Raw genomic sequence first — 14,030 nt, forward strand, 5'->3', positions numbered from 1 at the left:
CACCTCCCTGCCCCTGTACTCAAATCCCCTCACTATGAAGGCCAACATGCAATTTTCTTTCTTAACCGCCTGCTGTACCTGCATGCCAACCTTCAATGACTGATGTATCATGACACCCAGGTCTCGTTGCACCTCCCCTTTTCCTAATTCAGATAATAGTCTGTCTCTCTGTTTTTACCACCAAAGTGGATAACCTCACATTTATCCACATTATACTTCATCTGCCATGCATTTGCCCACTCACCTAACCTATCCAAGTCGCTCTGCAGCCTCATAGCATCCTCCTCGCAGCTCACACTGCCACCCAACTTAGTGTCATCCGCAAATTTGGAGATACTACATTTAATCACCTCGTCTAAATCATTAATGTACAGTGTAAATAGCTGGGGCCCCAGCACAGAACCTTGCGGTACCCCACTAGTCACTGCCTGCCATTCTGAAAAGTCCCCATTTACTCCTACTCTTTGCTTCCTGTCTGACAACCAGTTCTCAATCCATGTCAGCACACTACCCCCAATCCCATGTGCTTTAAATTTGCACATTAATCTCTTGTGTGGGACCTTGTCGAAAGCCTTCTGAAAATCCAAATATACCACATCAACTGGTTCTCCCTTGTCCACTCTACTGGAAACATCCTCAAAAAATTCCAGAAGATTTGTCAAGCATGATTTCCCTTCCACAAATCCATGCTGACTTGGACCTATCATGTCACCTCTTTCCAAATGCGCTGCTATGACATCCTTAATAATTGATTCCATCATTTTACCCACTACCGATGTCAGGCTGACCGGTCTATAATTCCCTATTTTCTCTCTCCCTCCTTTTTTAAAAAGTGGGGTTACATTGGCTACCCTCCACTCGATAGGAACTGATCCAGAGTCAATGGAATGTTGGAAAATGATTGTCAATGCATCTGCTATTTCCAAGGCCACCTCCTTAAGTACTCTGGGATGCAGTCCATCAGGCCCTGGGGATTTATCGGCCTTCAATCCCATCAATTTCCCCAACACAATTTCCCAACTAATAAGGATTTCCCTCAGTTCCTCCTCCTTACTAGACCCTCTGACCCCTTTTATATCCGGAAGGTTGTTTGTGTCCTCCTTAGTGAATACCGAACCAAAGTACTTGTTCAATTCGTCCGCCATTTCTTTGTTCCCCGTTATGACTTCCCCTGATTCTGACTGCAGGGGACCTACGTTTGTCTTTACTAACCTTTTTCTCTTTACATATCTATAGAAACTTTTGCAATCCGTCTTAATGTTCCCTGCAAGCTTCTTCTCGTACTCCATTTTCTCTGCCCTAATCAAACCCTTTGTCCTCCTCTGCTGAGTTCTAAATTTCTCCCAGTCCCCGGGTTCGCTGCTATTTCTGGCCAATTTGTATGCCACTTCCTTGGCTTTAATACTATCCCTGATTTCCCTTGATAGCCACGGTTGAGCCACCTTCCCTTTTTTATTTTTACGCCAGACAGGAATGTACAATTGTTGGAGTTCATCCATGCGGTCTCTAAATGTCTGCCATTGCCCATCCACAGTCAACCCCTTAAGTATCATTCGCCAATCTATCCTAGCTAATTCACGCCTCATACCTTCAAAGTTAGCCTTCTTTAAGTTCTGGACCATGGTCTCTGAATTAACTGGTTCATTCTCCATCGTAATGTAGAATTCCACCATATTATGGTCACTTTTCCCCAAGGGGCCTCGTACAACGAGATTGCTAATTAATCCTCTCTCATTACACAACACCCAGTCTAAGATGGCCTCCCCCCTAGTTGGTTCCTCGACATATTGGTCTAGAAAACCATCCCTTATGCACTCCAGGAAATCCTCCTCCACCGTATTGCTTCCAGTTTGGTTAGCCCAATCTATGTGCATATTAAAGTCACCCATCATAACTGCTGCACCTTTATTGCATGCACCCCTAATTTCCTGTTTGATGCCCTCCCCAACATCACTACTACTGTTTGGAGGTCTGTACACAACTCCCACTAACTTTTTTTGCCCTTTGGTGTTCTGCAGGTCTACCCATATAGATTCCACATCATCCAAGCTAATGTCCTTCCTAACTATTGCATTAATCTCCTCCTTAACCAGCAATGCTACCCCACCTCCTTTTCCTTTTATTCTATCCTTCCTGAATGTTGAATACCCCTGGATGTTGATTTCCTAGCCCTGATCATCCTGGAGCCACGTCTCTGTAATCCCAATCACATCATATTTGTTAACATCTATTTGCACAGTTAATTCATCCACCTTATTACGGATACTCCTTGCATTAAGACACAAAGCCTTCAGGCTTGTTTTTTTAACACCCTTTGTCCTTTTAGAATTTTGCTGTACAGTGACCCTTTTTGTTCTTTGCCTTGGGTTTCTCTGCCCTCCACTTTTACTCATCTCCTTTCTGTCCTTTGCTTTTGTCTCCTTTTTGTTTCTCTCTGTCTCCCTGCATTGGTTTCCATCCCCCTGCCATATTAGTTTAACTCCTCCCCAACAGCACTGGCAAACACTCCCCCTAGGACATTGGTTCCGGTCCTGCCCAGGTGCAGACCGTCCGGTTTGTACTGGTCCCACCTCCCCCAGAACCGGTTCCAATGCCCCAGGAATTTGAATCCCTCCCTGCTGCACCACTGCTCAAGCCACGTATTCATCTGCAGGCTGCCACCTCGAGAGAGAACTCTTCCACCTGGTTAATCGCACCCAATGCATGTGCCATTTGGAGGTCCCTTTTCAGCTGGGTGAATGCAGCCTGGCAGTTAGAATCCCACTCCCATTCAACTCCCTTGAGAAGGAGCCGAAGTAAAGGTGCTGCAGTGGCTGCATATCCCTCGATGAAATTCCGGCAATATTCTGTGAGCTCCAGAAAAGATCTCACTCCTGATACCGTGTTGGGGGCTGGGAGCTCCTGTACTGCTTTTCGTCGGGCATCATTGATCGCCCTTTCACCCTCTCGGACAGTCAGCTCAAGAAATGTTATTTCCTTCTGACCGACCTGAGCCGCCTTTGGGTTAACTTTGAAACCTGCATCCCCGAGTAACTTCAGCAGGTCGCTTAGCAGTGGCCCATGCTCCTCTCTATCACGAGAGAACAGGAGAATGTCGTCCACATACTGAACGATCTGTTGGGGCTGGCCAAAATTCTTCAGAGCATTATCCACACGCTGGTGGAATATGGAATGGCTGTTATGAAACCCCTGGCGAAGATACGTCCAAGTATACTGTTGGCCCTTAAATGTAAAGGCGAACTTATACTGGTCTTCCCGTTGAAGGAGAATCGACCAGAAACCATTTGAAATATCCAGCACCGAGAACATGGTAGCTGTTGTGTATGGAGAAAGATTCAGACTGAACACTGTGAGCTCAAAGTAAAGTGTGACCTTAGTCTTTTATTGCAGGTCTCCAGAGTGCCTCTCCAACCTATGAAGCCTTCTTAAATACCTGTGCTTCCAAGGGATTATGGGATCCCTTGGGACTCCAGCGGATGAGCCCTCTGGTGGCTGAACAGAGTAAATACAAGTTTACATATATAACAACACTCCCCCCCCCCCCCCCCCCTCAAAAGTCAATAGTGTAACTATATACAATGTGAGTTGATCTGGGACCCTTCTTGCCCTGGTTGATCATCTCGGTGTGAAAGCTGGTATTGTTGAATCATTTGTTGGGCCCTCACTGGGCTGCTGTGCAGCTGGCCTTGCTGGGCTGCCTGGTGTGTTGGGCCTTGCTGGGCTGCTGTGGATGCTGGGTTCTGCTTCGTGGTCAACGGTGGTGCGGGTTGGCACTGGTGTGTATGTTGGGGGACCAAAAAAGGTAGGGTCCAAGGTGGGTTGCTCAGGATAGTCCATGAATCTGAGTTTGATTTGGTCCAAATGTTTCCGGTGAATAAGTCCATTTGAAAGATTGACCTGAAACACCCTGCTCCCCTCTTTGGCTACGACAGTGCCGAGAAACCACTTGGGACCTTGTCCATAATTTAATACAAATACAGGATCATTGACTTCAATCTCGCATGACACATTTGCGCTATCATGGTATGCACTTTGTTGAAGCCACCTGCTGTCTACCTGTTCATGTAGATCAGGGTGAACTAATGAGAGCCTTGTCTTAAGTGCTCTTTTCATCAGCAGTTCAGCAGGTGGGATCCCAGTGAGTGAGTGGGGTCTCATGTGGTAGCTAAGCAGGACTCGGGATAGGCGAGTCTGCAGTGAGCCTTCAGTTACCCACTTCACGCCTTGCTTGATGGTTTGCATTGCTCTCTCTGCCTGACCATTGGACGCTGGTTTAAACGGGGTAGATGTGACATGTTTGATCCTGTTATGAGTCATGAATTCTTTGAACTCAGCACTGGTAAAACATGGCCTGTTGTCGCTCACCAGGACATCGGGTAGGACGTGTGTGGCAAACATGGCCTGCAGGCTTTCGGTAGTGGCAGCGGACGTGCTAGCCGACATTATCTCACATTCAATCCACTTGGAGTACGCGTCTACAACCACAAGGAACATTTTACCCAAGAACGGGCCTGCATAGTCGATGTGTAGCATAGACCACGGTTTGGAGGGCCAAGACCATAAACATAGCAGCGCCTCCCTGGGTACATTGCTTAACTGCGAGCATGTATTACATCTGTGAACGTAGGACTCTAAGTCTGCATCGATACCGGGCCACCACACATGGGATCTGGCTATCGCTTTCATCATTACGATGCCTGGGTGGGTACTGTGGAGGTCATTGATGAATGTCTCTCTGCCCTTCTTGGGAACCACTACTCGATTGCCCCACAGAAGGCAGTCTGCCTGTATAGACATTTCATCTTTGCGCCACTGGAACGGCTTTATCTCTTCCTGCATTTCCATTGGGACACTGGACAGCTCCTGTGAAGCACACACCTTTTGACTAGAGATAATAAGGGGTCCTGGCTCGTCCAGGTTTTGATCTGCCGGGCAGTGCCGGGTGATTGCTCACTCTCAAATGTTTCCATAACCATGGCTAGATCTGCGGGCTGCGGCATTTCCACTCCCGTGGTGGGCAATGGCAGCCTACTGAGAGCATCGGCGTTGTTTTCTGTGCCTGGCCTGTGGCGGATGGCGTAGTTGTATGCGGACAATGTGAGCGCCCATCTCTGGATGCGGGCCGATGCGTTGATATTTATCTCTTTACTCTCGGAGCACAGGGATATAAGTGGCTTATGGTCAGTTTTCAATTCTAATTTTAGCCCAAACATGTATTGATGCATTTTCTTTACCCCATAGACACACGCTAATGCTTCTTTCTCAATCATGCTGTAGGCTCTCTCAGCCTTAGACAGACTCCTGGATGCATAAGCAACCGGTTGCAGTTTCCCGAAATCATTAGCTTGTTGCAATACACACCTGACGCCATATGACGACACATCATATGCTGGTACCAAACACTTACATGGATCATACAACACAAGCAATTTGTTTGAGCAGAACAATTTTCTCGCTTTTACAAAGGCATTTTCTTGACTTTTGCCCCAAACCCATTCATACCCTTTTCATAGTAAGACATGAAGTGGTTCTAACAGTGTGCTAAGACCCGGTAAGAAGTTACCAAAGCAGTTCAGGTGTCCCAGAAACGACCGCAGCTCCATCACGTTCTGTGGCCTCGGTGCGTTCTCGATTGCCTCCGTCTTCGCGTTGGTGGGCCTGATGCCGTCTGCCACAATCCTCCTTCCCAGGAACTCAACTTCAGGCGCCAGGAAAACGCACTTTGAGCCTTTTAACCTGAGCCCCACGCGGTTGAGTCGACTAAGAACCTCCTCCAGGTTCTGCAGATGCTCGACTGTGTTCCAACCTGTGACCAAGATGTTGTCCTGGAAGACCACGGTGTGCGGGACCGACTTCAGTAAACTTGCCATGTTTCTCTGGAATATCGCCGCCGCTGATCAGATTCCAAACAGGCATCTGTTATAAACAAAAAGACCTTTGTGCGTGTTGATGCAGGTGAGGGCCTTCGATGATTCCTCCAGTTCCTGTGTCATGTAGGCTGAAGTCAGATCCAGCTTCGCGAACGTCTTTCCTCCCGCCAGTGTTGCAAAGAGTTCGTCGCCGTTTGGTAATGGGTATTGGTCCTGCAGGGAGAAACGATTGATAGTTACTTTGTAATCGCCACAGATTCTGACAGTGCCATCTCCCTTGAGGACTGGGACGATAGGACTAGCCCACTCGTTGAACTTGATCGGGGAAATGATGCCCTCTTTTTGCAGCCGGTCTAGCTTGATCTCTACCCTTTCTCTCATCATGTATGGTGCTGCTCTCTCCTTGTGATGGATGGGTCACGCCCCCGAAATTAGGCGTATCTGCACTTTTGCCCCTTGGAATTTCCCGATGCCTGGTTCGAACAGCGAAGGAAATTTGTTTAAGACCTGGGCACATGAAGTTTCATCAGCGAGCGATAGCGCTCGGATGTCGTCCCAATTCCAGCGTATCTTTCCCAGCTAGCTCCTGCCGAGCAGCGTGGGACCATCACCTGGTACCACCCAGAGTGGTAGCTTGTGCACCGCTCGATCGTAGGAGACCTTTACAGTAGCACTGCCGATTGCAGGAATCAGTTCTTTCATGTAAGTTCTTAGTTTCATGCGAACTGGAGTTAAGACTGGCCTTGAGGCTTTGATGCACCACAACCTTTTGAAAGTCTTTTTGCCCATGATGGACTGGCTTGCGCCCGTGTCCAGCTCCATTGACACCGGGAGTCCATTTAGTTCAGCATTCAGAATTATCAGGGGACAATTCGTGGTGAATGTGTGCACCCCATGTACCTCTGCCTCTTCGATCTGAGGCTCTGGTTCGTTGTGATCCTCCGTGGATCTGTCCTCCTCGGCAACGTGGTGGTTTGCAGGTTTAGCAGGCTTTGCAGCTCGCCTGCACACTCGTTGGAGGTGTCCCATTGTTCCATAGACCTTGCAAACGTACTCTTTGAATCGGCATGAATGGAAATGGTGATCACCTACACAGCGCCAACACTGTGTTAATGGCCTTGCATTCATCACCATTGATGGTGGACTCTGTGACATCTACGGACGTGTAGCTGCAGGTATGTGTGACCTGCCTTGTATGTTAAGATTTGGAAACAACATCACTTTGTTCACAGTACTTGTAGCAGCACTTGTGTGCTGAGAGATTTGCTTTGTATTGTCACTGGTGGCAATGAATGCCTGGGCTATCGCTATGGCCTTACTCAAGGTTGGGGTCTCTACAGTCAAAAGTTTGTGAAATATGGTTTCTTGACCAATGCCAAGGACGAAAAAGTCTCTGAGCATGTGCTCCAAATGTCCTTCAAATTCGCAATGTCCTGCAAGGCGTCTTAGTTCGGCGACATAACTCACCACTTCCTGGCCTTCAGACCTTTTGTAGGTGTCGAACTAGTACCTCGCCATCAAAACGCTTTCCTTCGGGTTCAAATGCTCTCGGACCACTGTGCACAAATCGTCGTATGATTTCTCCGTGGGTTTCGCTGGAGTGAGCAGATTCTTCATGAGGCCATACGTTGGTGCCCCACAGACGGTGAGGAGGATCGCCTTTCATTTGTCAGCACTCTCTTCCCCATCTAGCTCGTTGGCCACGAAGTATTGGTCGAGTTGCTCCACAAAAGTTTCCCAATTATCTCCCTCCGAGAATTTTTCCAGTATGCCCACTGTTCTCTGCATCTTTTGGTTTTGCTGTCTGTATCTTGTCGCCAGTCGTTGTGTTTTGAGAAAGAGTCAGACTGAACACTGTGAGCTCAAAGTGTGACTGTAGTCTTTTATTGCAGGTCTCCAGAGTGCCTCTCCATTCTAGGATGCCTCCTTATACCTGTGCTCCCAAGGGATTACGGGATCCCTTTGGACTCCAGGGGATGAGCCCTCTGGTGGCTGTACAGAGTAAAAAGAAGTTTACATATATAACAGTTGCGATGGCTGGAATGTTTCCAATTAGGTCCGCTACAGCCGTGACTGTGGGCGCGCAGGCTGGGATAATAATGTTGAGGACCTGATAGTTCACCATGGCTCTCCATGACCCATCGAGTTTCTGGACCGGCTAAAGGGGAGAGTTCACATGGGTGGCAATCGGTCTCAACACACCCTGCTTTACAGGGGACCCAGTGCCATCTCCAAATCTGCCTCTGCTTCCCTGGGGAAACTATACAGTTTTTGGGGCCTAGACATGGGATCCCTGTCTACTCTAACCTCTACCCCAGCCACCCGTCTGCAGTTGTGCTTGTGGGTGGCGAACACATCTAAATTGCTCCACACCTCTGCCTGGTACTGGAGCGGGGTGTTACTGACCAAAACCTCTAGGTCGTATCTACCCCGGGGCTTCATGCTGCAGACACTCCCTCTTCCCCCCTTGTCTCTGGGTATCACCACTACCTCATCCACCTTATCGGAACCCATCTCTCCCCACAAGCAATGGTTCCTAAAATCTACAATGATCCTATAGGCCAACATGAAGTCGGACCCAATGATTCCTCACCCATGCTGATCCCACTTCATGAGAACGCACACCCATTTAGTGGCGAGGGAACCTAGCTTAATGGTAAGGGGAGTAGACCTTGCTCACACCTGTTCATCCCCGGTGAACTTCGTTAACCTGAAGGGGACTTTATTGGACCAGCGTGAATGGGCCCAGTCCTTGGAATAGATCACCATGCTTGAGGCTCCGGTGTCCACCAGGTACTTCCCCGTGACCGTTTCCAGCCTCATTCGCACACAGGGCCTGCCCCACTCATCACAGATGAGCAGGCACAGGTACACAGGCTGAGCGTGCTCTAGTCAGGGTGACGGGGGATACACCGGAACGCACGGTATAACCTTGCTGACTGCAGTATCAAGTCTACCGGTGTCCTTACCCATCATTGTACGGAGGGCAGCCACTAGGACCTCGTATCCTGACTGCTGGCTGGTCTCCCTCGTGTCGGTGTTTGGGTACTTCTTCCCGGGAGGCCCTCCTCGGCCGTGTACCCCTTTCTGGGTTGGACACTCCCACCTCCAATGCCCCATCTGTCCACACTGAAAACAAGCTTTTGACTCGCTAGTGTGCGGTCCTTCCTGACCCCATTCCTTCCTTTCCCCCTTACCGGTCTTCATCTCACTGACCCTACCCCGTTGTTTTTCCTCCTCCCCACCCAGGGACTTGAAAGCCATGGTGAGCTTTCTAAGCACCCCGGCCTCGGTGTTAGTGAGGGCCTCGACATCGAACCAGGCTTTGGCCTTGGCTTGAATACTGGGAGACTTTTCGCAACCAGAGTCCTTAGCCAGTGAATACGGACCTCCCCACCATGGCCTTAGCATAGACGGGCCAGAGCCTGTCGGCAAACTCAATCAGTGCTTCTTTGGGCAGCTGCAGGGTATTCTCAACTCGGAAAAATGGACTCCCCTGTGTATGGCCCATGGCTCATAGGATTTCCTCCTTGAGCCCCACTATAGTGCTTTGTCCCGCCTTAGAGGCAGCAGGAAGGCTTTGGTATAGTGTCTCTTCGAGGGAGAATAAAAGCAACTTAGTGTTTCCGCATCATTACACTCGTTTAAGCCCCCTATCTGTTCTACCTTAGCGAAATGGACTGTGGGGTCCAGCCCCTCCAGCATCGTTTGGAGCTGAGGAGTCATGACCGTGGCCATGTAGCCATTTTGGAGCGGGCCCTCGTCACCGTTGGGTGCCAGTGGACCATACCTCCGCTGCCGCAATGGACACATGGGTCCTGGTTGCTCCCTGCCCACTGGTGGAGCTACTTCTTCCTGTACTGCTACCGGCACTTCTGCTGGGGGACTATCCTCTTCCCAGTCTAACTGGGATCCACCTGGCACCATTAAACACACCATGCCTCTAACCCCAGCCAAAGCCCTTTGTAGCTTCCTGATCTTTTCCTCGCACTGATCGTGACTACAATCCTCAAAACCCTTACTCCTAGCTAACCTGTAGGTGATCTTGTTGTCATTAACCTGGCATTCCAGCCCTTCCGCTTTCGCTGCTTGTTGGACTTGCTCATTGAACTTAGCCTCGGTAATCTGGCATGAGATGAGGCCTAGAGAGCTACATTCAGGCAGTGCAGCGAAGCACTCGCTTCGGGCGTTCCTGGAGAGTTGACGGACGCGTTGCCATGAGGGGAACCCCATTCCAGGTGGTAGAGAAAAGTAAGCCCTGAATCCCCAAAGTTCAGCATATTTCTACCCCGTATAATACACAAAACTGGCTGGCCGATTCCTGGTTACCATGGTCGCAGAGATGCTAGTTGGTCTTCCTGGTGATGCCTCTGTCGTGGATTGGTCACCTTGATGAAAACAATGGTAGGCTATTTCTGTAGATGAGTAGTTCTCGAAGTGCTAACTGTTTGTTGAGTTCTTGACTGCTCCTTCATTGAAAGAGTCCAATTTTGGCCTGCAAACCTCATTGTCCATCCGTACATCCTGGCCCCATGGGAAAAAAAGTGTTTTTCCACAAATCTCACAAAGTTCGAAATGAAAAGGCCTTTGCCTTTCATGACGTCAGCATTGAGACTGGTCCCATGGCAATACAAAAGACAGACAGCTCTTGCTATATTTCACAGAAACCAAAAATCAGTCCTTTAAAAGTCCAAACTCCATTTTGAAATGCAGCCCATGTGCTTTTCCATTTTAAAAGGGTTCAGATCCATTTTAAAAGTCCAAAAAATCATTCCAGCCCATACATAAACTGATGTTGGCACCGGCCAAATCCTACACCTGTGTTTGGCAGAAGTCATTGAATACCAGTAAATGTAATGTTATGCAAGTGGTTAGGGTAAATGCCAAGCATATGTATACCATGCAACAAATGTTGACTGGGAAAAAGACCTAGATGTTATAAGCACATGCATCGCTACAAGCTCACAACTGATGCAGCTAGACTATAACTAAAGCAAATAGAGTGTTAGGATGCATTGCTAGAATGATCTAATATGAAACTAAAAATTAGTGTACTGTCTTTGTATAAGACTTAAGTCCCGCCTTATCTAGAATATTGTGTCCAGTTTTGGCCCGTCCCATGACGGGTGATATAAAGGCACGAGTAGAGGTTCAAAGTAGTGCCATTAGATTGATACTTAGAATCATAGAAGGATACAACACAGAAGGAAGCCATTCAGCCCATCGTGACTGTAATGGCTCTGTGAAAGAGCTATCCAATCAGTCCCACTCCCCTGCCCTTCCCTCATAGCCCTACAAATATTTCCCCTCCAAGTATTAGCTTCAAAACCCTTAGTTAACTTAGAGGCTTAGAGAGCTGAGTCTTTTTACTGTAGAAAAGCGTATATTCTGGGGAGATTTGATTGTGATGTTTAAAATAATGAAGGAACGAGACTGTGACCATGTGGATAGATTATTTGAATTAGATAGGTTAGGGAGAACCCGAGGACATATGTATAAGTTACGTAAACAAAGAATTAGATTAGCTGTCCGGAGTTTTTCTTTTCGCAGAGGGGCATCAATCTTTGCAGAAAGTTGCCAGCTTGTAGAGTGAGTGCGGATTCACTGAAAGTATTCAAAAGGGACGGATTCTTAGCTGTGGCTGATATCACAGCATACAAAAGGAAGATGAAACATTAGATGACGTGTCTCACAGTCACTACTCCTGGAACTAATTTTGATTGCCTTTGTGGGCCAAAGAGGAATTTCCCAGGCATTCCCAACCGGAAATGGCGCAGGGTTTTAAAAAATCTGTTTCTTTGCCTCCCCTTGGAGATTATGCAGCTGTTGATGGAGACCTATTTTCTATGTTTCTATGGAGATCAAGGGGTATGGCGAGAAAGCAGGAATGGGGTACTGAAGTTGCATGTTCAACCATGAACTCATTGAATGGCGGTGCAGGCTCGAAGGGCCGAATGGCCTACTTCTGCACCTATTTTCTATGTTTCTATGTTTCTATCTCTTCCGAGGTTTGGATGATTGTCATATGCTTCCTATTTTACAATATGTAGACTGAGGGGACGGCCTTTTGCATCTGATGCATTGGGGATCATGCTGGTCAGTTACACCATGACTGCATGGAACATGCACGATTTACTAGCTTATCTTTTCCATCAATTTCACATGTTCTTGTAATCATTTCTAATTTCAATTTCAGGAGACAAAGTCCACCGATTTTGCAAATAATTTTTCCAGTCTTCTTGAGCAGTTAACCAACGCCACAGCCGCAGCTGAGGAGAACATAACCTCTCCTGGAAATGTCCAAGCTGTGGTTACCATTCTGACAACATTTTCAAATGTAACTGTTATTGTTAACAAAACAGATTTGGAGGTAAGAACAAGCATCTGCCAGGAACAGTCTCGAGCCGACTACAGCACTTTTCTGCACTATGTCTCTTTTGTGTGAAAGTGAAGTTTAGAATCATATTTTCTTCTCTGTAACAACACTGGGGATTGAGTGATGAAGTTGGTCTTCCACCTCTGTAACCTGGTGCAAATCCACAGATTATTGGCTTTAAGGAAATGAGTTTGGGTCTTAATCTAGTTTATAGCATCCATTTGTCCACAGCACAAAGTATCCATAAATTGAGACTAACATCTCTTAGCGCTTCCACAGCATGGCTAGTATAGAAAATAAAAGTTTCACAGTGGGGCAGTAGGAGTATTCTTTTGAGGTTTGGATGATTGTCGTATGCTTCCTCTTACACAATAACTGGACTGAGGGGATGGTCTTTTACATCTGATGCACAAATGACAGAAACTGTGAAGGTGTAATTTTCTAGTGCAGAATAGGTGTGTGATCTAATTCTTAGCTGTGAGACTCAAGCTGAATGTGAGAGTTTTATGGCTTGCTAATGAACTCTTCATGAAGAGTCTTGCTTCTCATCATTATTATTCCATGTAAGGCTTGCTTGAAGATTAACGATAAGGCTTGGAACTTGCCTAAGTTGCTGAAAAGGAATCTTGAATGTCCAAATTTGGTTCATCCTGGTCTTTGGGATCCAGTGCAATAAGAAACACTTCAACCTCAACAACATTGAATCAAATACAAGTTGGAAGCACTTTTCCAAAAACACGCTTGTGACAGATTCACTGTTGTACTTCATCTCACTATACTGCATTGAACCAGGGAAAATACTTTGGCCGAGAAAGCTGTGGTCTTAAACACTTTTCCGCTCTTTTGCCAGCTGCTGTCTGGTCCTGTGGCAGCAGCTGTTTTGTTCCCTACCTTTGTGCTGCCGGTCATTGGCACCGACACCTCCAACAAAATGGCGGCGTTGTGACGTAAATCGGTGTGCAACGCCAACTTTATGTCACAAGCGCGAACTTTAACCCTAAGGCTGAATTCAGTGCTGGGTCCTAAGCACACCTGGAAACCTGGCGTGCAAGCAGGCTGACAGTGGCAAAGTCTGCTCCTCTTAAAGGGACACACACATCATCCAGGTATTTTGGATTTAAGGTTTTGGACTCTTTTTAAAAATTTTATTGCAGTGGTGGCTAGCTGCAATAGATATGAAAGTTTTTGAAGTGTGTAGAGAGTGCTGCTGGACACTTGCAAGGGCTTGGATGGTAAATGAAGGCATTTGTGAAGACAGAACATGCTGCAGATCACATAACATTTGTGGAGCAAAACACAGAGTTCACATCTCAGGTTGAGATGGGGTTCGAACTGCTGAGTATTTCCAGCATCTGCTTGCAGAGGGAAGATGAAGACATAGAAGAGAATGAAGCTGAATAAGAGGAATCAGATGGAAAGATGCATCCTAGACAGCTTCTTTGAAGCCGGAATATCCAGGATGTAATCATCCGCTTGGGATCCTAGTTACCACAAGCACTATTCGCCTTTCAACATTAGTCCCACAACTTACCTTCCATCTGTTACTGACCATCACAATGTCCTCTTGGCCATGATGCTGAAATAAAAGGCACCACAAAGCAAAGTTTCCAATCCACCTATTTAAGTCTTTCCATCCAACGTGACATCAAGAAAGCAACTCATCACGTTAGCATTTTCTTAGCACCTGTCTTGCTCTGCCTTGCCTATCTTACTGATGGCTGCAGCATGGCTAATGGAAGGCTACTGACTTTCAGTGGGGACACTGTAAATGTCCTTGCCGGTTG

At 47.3% G+C, this 14,030-nt stretch overlaps 1 protein-coding gene across 1 annotated transcript in view; it reads left to right on the forward strand.

The window, feature by feature from the left end:
- Positions 1 to 14,030, forward strand: part of LOC139266607 (adhesion G-protein coupled receptor F2-like) — a 109,873-nt gene that overhangs the window by 44,142 nt on the left and 51,701 nt on the right. Inside the window, exon 9 of the mRNA XM_070884202.1 lies at positions 12,067 to 12,240. Coding sequence (XP_070740303.1) covers positions 12,067 to 12,240 — 174 coding nt within the window. The remainder of the gene's footprint in view (positions 1 to 12,066; positions 12,241 to 14,030) is intronic.

This window comes from Pristiophorus japonicus, chromosome 7, assembly GCF_044704955.1.
Source record: "Pristiophorus japonicus isolate sPriJap1 chromosome 7, sPriJap1.hap1, whole genome shotgun sequence".
In the NCBI taxonomy this organism is placed as follows: Eukaryota; Metazoa; Chordata; class Chondrichthyes; family Pristiophoridae; genus Pristiophorus; species Pristiophorus japonicus.